The 4,529-nt window shown below is 42.1% G+C and overlaps 1 protein-coding gene across 1 annotated transcript; it reads right to left on the bottom strand.

Moving 5' to 3' along the window:
* Nucleotides 1-1,337: 1,337 nt before the first annotated feature.
* LOC104406998 (complement C1q and tumor necrosis factor-related protein 9A-like) lies at nt 1,338-4,293 on the bottom strand. Its single transcript, XM_010016143.1, has 3 exons — nt 4,128-4,293; nt 2,734-2,796; nt 1,338-2,119 (listed from the first exon to the last, which is right to left on the bottom strand). Exons 1-3 carry the CDS (start codon nt 4,291-4,293, stop codon nt 1,338-1,340), a joined length of 1,011 nt encoding a protein of 336 aa, XP_010014445.1.
* Nucleotides 4,294-4,529: the final 236 nt, after the last annotated feature.

Genomic DNA, 4,529 nt, shown 5'->3' with positions numbered 1-4,529 from the left:
TTTTTTTTTCCCGAGTTTTAAGGGGAAATAAAGAATTCTGAGAAAATTCGCTGAAATTAAAGTTTCATGGCACATGAAACATCTCTCCGTCAGTTCTCCAGTATGTCTGCCTCAGTGTTGATTAAAGGTTATCTTTCGTTTGTGAGAATTTGTTTTGCACCAGCTAACTGAAGTACAGCAGCGTTATGCTGTATTTTTGCATCAGCATTGAATATCTGCCCACATCAGAGAATCCACATGACAGTTCCTTCTGTCACTCCATTTCGCTTGATTTCAGACTTTTGGTTACACAGAGAGCAAAGAACCACATTTAAAAGCTGATGAAAACCACCCAGCTGCAACAAAACTCACTTCTGCCACAGAGCAAGCAACCCCTGTGGAGGTATCAAACTATGACGCAGAGCAAGCAGCCCCTGTGGAGATATCAAACTGCACTAATTCCAAGTTTAATAATCATTTTGAAATGGTTGGATGTAAACCAACCAAGTTTCAAGTCCATCTACACATGCCACCTGGAAAGATATAAACTGGCTTGGAAGTAACTGCTGCTTAATGTTTATACAAGATGGCAGGGACCCACGTGTCATAATTCCAGAACCTGAAATTTTATCTTCTGTTTAGTCCTACTTTCTTTTAAAACAGTTGTCCTTCCGAACTGGTGTGTGCACCCCTGCGTAACTACAGTAAGTCACCAAACCAGTAACGAGTCAAGCCCAGAACTCTAGATTCTTAAGAGTTGTCCTCTCTTGTGCAGAAGCTGTTCCTGGAAACAGCTATCCTGCAACTGTAGCCATAGAAACAGTTTATGCACATTAGGATTTTTTGTTTGCTTCTTTTAGTTTTAAACAACAAAGCTAAAAACAGCAGATTAGGAGAGTTTAATAAACACCTGGTACCTTATGACTGGGACAAGAAAGTGTTTGTTTCAAACTCTTCTGAGTATGGCTTTGAAGCCTTAACCTTTGTTTTAGCAGCTGGTCATAAAAACTTCAGCACAGTAAGTTGTGCAATGAGCAGTTGTGTGCATAATGAGGCCTAGTTTCCTACAGACACCCTCCCAATGTGACGACTTCCGTAAAAAGAAAACAAAATGAAACAAAAACGAACATAAAAAACAATCAACTTTTAGAACTTTTATGGAGATGCCTGGCTGGTCCCAACCTGCCCCGCACCCCTATGTCTCCGTTTCGGCCCTCAACATATTTCCATGGGTGATTTCTGTTTTCTGTGGGATCCAGCAGAAACTGGCCAGCAGATAACTTCATTAGGGAGGGCTGAAGGACACAGACACACTATTCACAGGTAACATGGAGTTCTGTGGCAGGCGATGGCAGTGGCTACAGCAGGTCAGAGGTGCTGAACAGGAGGAATCCAGAGAAGGTGGTATCATCATCAGCATCTGCAAACAGCCCATTGAAAGTCTCTCCTTGGTGAGCCTGCAGCCACACCTCATCTCCTCCCTGCAGCTCAAGGATGGCTGCTCCCGAGGCCTGGTCCTCTCCACTCTGGTACCTGTCCACTGTGTGCAGCATCTTGATGCCGTTTTTAACTAGAGCTACTCGGACGTTCCTTGAGTAGACAGTGATGTGGTAGGTGAAATAGTAAACACCGGGGTATTTGCAGGTGAATTTGCCAGTATCTGAGTTGTAGTCATTTAGACTATTATACAGCACCTTGTCAAACCTGATTGGGCGATTTGGAGGAGGAAATTTGGTGGTGATTGTAAGACCGACACTAAAAGCACTCCTTGGTAGGACTGCTGGGGCACCTACATTCCCCTTATCTCCCCTGTCTCCTTTCAAGCCTCTTTCCCCCTGAACTCCTGGATTACCCTGTGGCCCCAGATCTCCAGTGTTACCTTTAGGACCCGGATTACCAATTGGGCCAATTGGCCCCGGGAAGCCAACTCTTCCAGGATGGCCAATGTCACCCTTTGTCCCTTTTGGACCTATGGGCCCAATGTCTCCTTTTAACCCCTTTTGTCCTTGCAGTCCCAGCTCTCCCTTCTGACCCTTGTAACCCACTGATCCTACAATTCCTTTTGGTCCCAGTTTCCCAGGTCGTCCTCTTTCTCCTTTATCTCCTTTGTTTCCCTTTTCTTCAACAGTCCCATTTGCTCCTAAATGGGAAGAAAAAAAAAAAGAAAAGAAAGAATTACTCCAAAGCACAAGTCCAGCATCCAGGTTACTGAATGTCTTCAGAAATGATGTGATGCCACTTGCACAATAACTGACTCCCTGCTTTTATGCACAAGTCACTCTGCTCATATACATCCATTTGACAAAGAGACATGCTGCATACACATAGGTTGGCTAAAACGGTGAAGTATATATACAGGATCTATTTTTAGGTGTATAACTTTTCTACAGTTTCTTTTTAAAAAGTCCCTTTCCCTGAAGTTGAATACCTAGCTACAGGACCCTCACTTTCTTGAGGTAACTGCAGATGCAGTGTCTTCCTCAGCGGCTGACAAAAGGATCAGAGATGAGGAAGGTGGGATAACAGATTGAGTGCACAAGCTGTAGGGCATCAGAGGCAGCAGGATAACTGGAGGTGGCAAATTCCTATTGTATTGTCAACATCTGTGTGCAGCCTCTACTACTCCTGGAGAAAGGTTTTTTTAACCTTTATGGTACCTTCACTACAGCTAGAATGTATAGCACATCCAGTGCTCACAAACACAAGGGCAGAAGGTGATAGACAAGTAATAAATTGAAACACTTCTGCTCTGACCTCGTTCGCCTTTCTCTCCATTTGCCCCATTTTTCCCTGGACTGCCAGGAAGTCCCGCTTCACCTAGTACAAAAGAGAAAAACAGATTTCCATTAAACAATTACATTAACAGAAAACTTGGCATGAACCCTTCTCTAATCCTTCCTCGTCAAGCCTGGCTAAGCAGTAACGTAAAGAGTAGTCTTATTTCTGAGTTTTAGTGGGTGTCACTGCTGGTACTTTTATTTTACGGAGAGATTGACAGAGAGCGCAGAAACTCTGCTTGAAGCACTTGAGGACAGTGCTTTTTTGAGATAGAGAAAATTGAGTTATGGAGAGGAGCTACACCCTGGTCTAGACCACCAATGTGGAAACCTCTTTTCCTGTGGTTGCTGTGTTCCATGTAAGATACCAGCAGGAAAAGTTAGAAGGGTTTATCTGATAAGGACAAGTTTGATCCATATTGATTTGTGCAGCTGAGTTAACCAGGGCTATGATAACAGAGTCTGTGACAGGTTTATGCATTAAACCATAATGCCACCTCCATGATGCCACACAACAGCTGACCTAAAATAAAGCCTGTTATTGAAAAGTTCCCCCCCAAAATTTTGTGAACAAATTGGAAGTAGCAGATTTGCATTTGTCTTGTGTTTTTCATTCTGGGATTGTGACATTTCAGATGAAGTGTTATGTCTCCACATGCCCACAGATTTATCATGTTGTGCAGCCCTGGTTTTATTATTTCAGCATGAATACAAAGGCCATCATTAACCTGAGGCTTAAAGTACTATGGGAATTACTAGCTTTAGGATGCTGAGAAGATTATCTCTGTCTTCAGTATCACACACAAATCTTTATTAAAGCCTGTTAGAGCAGACATGAATCCTACACTGCTTTTCAATAGTCTCCATTCCTGAACTTCCTCTAATGGCTCTTGAGTTACAGCAGGTAGGCACACTCAGAAGCAAATCCTACAAATGTAGAATTTAGATAAGAAAGAGATATCTTCTTACCACTACATACTTATTACACTGAACAAGGTATTAGTTGTTGGGATTTTTTTTACTGGGCTTGAAACTCTTCACAGAAATATAGTTGCTATCAGAGATGTAGGAGTAGGTTTACAGGCTTTAAAATTTTCAAATAGACATGAAAATATTCCCAAAGTGGACGGTAAAATCTTTTTTTCTTTTGTTTTTATCCCATGGACCTGGCCTCTCCAGTGTTAGCTATCTTGCTTTCATTATTAGGCCTTTCTTTCTATTTCCTTCTTTAAACAAGTGAAAGACAAATGTCTGAAATGTTTTCTGAAGTCTAGGCAGAATAAACCCATTAATGCAGAGTGACTTCTGACTGCTTCAGGAATGAATGACATTGCATTTGATACATGAAATAATTTATTCTGAACACAGTACCTCTATCTCCCTTGTCGCCTTTTGAGCCATCATGTCCATCACGACCAGGTATGCCATTGTGCCCAGGATTGCCAGGGATGCCAGGATACCCTTGGGTGCAGACATCCTGGTTTTGTGTTTCTGCTGTGCTGGCTACAACAGCCAGCAGTATAATCCAGCTTTTCATTCTTTAGATAGGTTATATGATTTTGGCTGAAAGATTTAAGAGAGAAAAGTACATCTGCCTAAATCTACCTTATAAGGAGGTGCAGGATGGTGGAGGGAAATGGCTTTTAACCATGTCTATTGTTTTGTTTGGCTTATTTATAGGTCTCTATATAGCATTAAGTACAGTCCTGGAGATTTCTGAGTGCTATTTCAAATAATAATTTAGCGGGAATATCAGCCATGGTGTCGTGATAC

The sequence above is a fragment of the Nestor notabilis genome, unplaced genomic scaffold, assembly GCF_000696875.1.
Source record: "Nestor notabilis isolate BGI_N333 unplaced genomic scaffold, ASM69687v1 scaffold30616, whole genome shotgun sequence".
Taxonomy (NCBI): domain Eukaryota; kingdom Metazoa; phylum Chordata; class Aves; order Psittaciformes; family Psittacidae; genus Nestor; species Nestor notabilis.
Note: the sequence above shows the minus strand (reverse complement) of the source record. Positions and strands in the feature narration are given on the sequence as shown.

What these genes read in the sequence shown, in the direction of transcription:
- LOC104406998 (XM_010016143.1), bottom strand. Translation starts at nt 4,293, where the DNA reads ATGAAAAGCTGGATTATACTGCTGGCTGTTGTAGCCAGCACAGCAGAA. An exon ending in AGGCGACAAGGGAGATAGAG is followed by an intron (nt 2,797 to 4,127) that starts GTACTGTGTTCA and finishes CTTTTGTACTAG; the next exon opens with GTGAAGCGGGACTTCCTGGC. An exon ending in TGGAGAGAAAGGCGAACGAG is followed by an intron (nt 2,120 to 2,733) that starts GTCAGAGCAGAA and finishes CTTCCCATTTAG; the next exon opens with GAGCAAATGGGACTGTTGAA.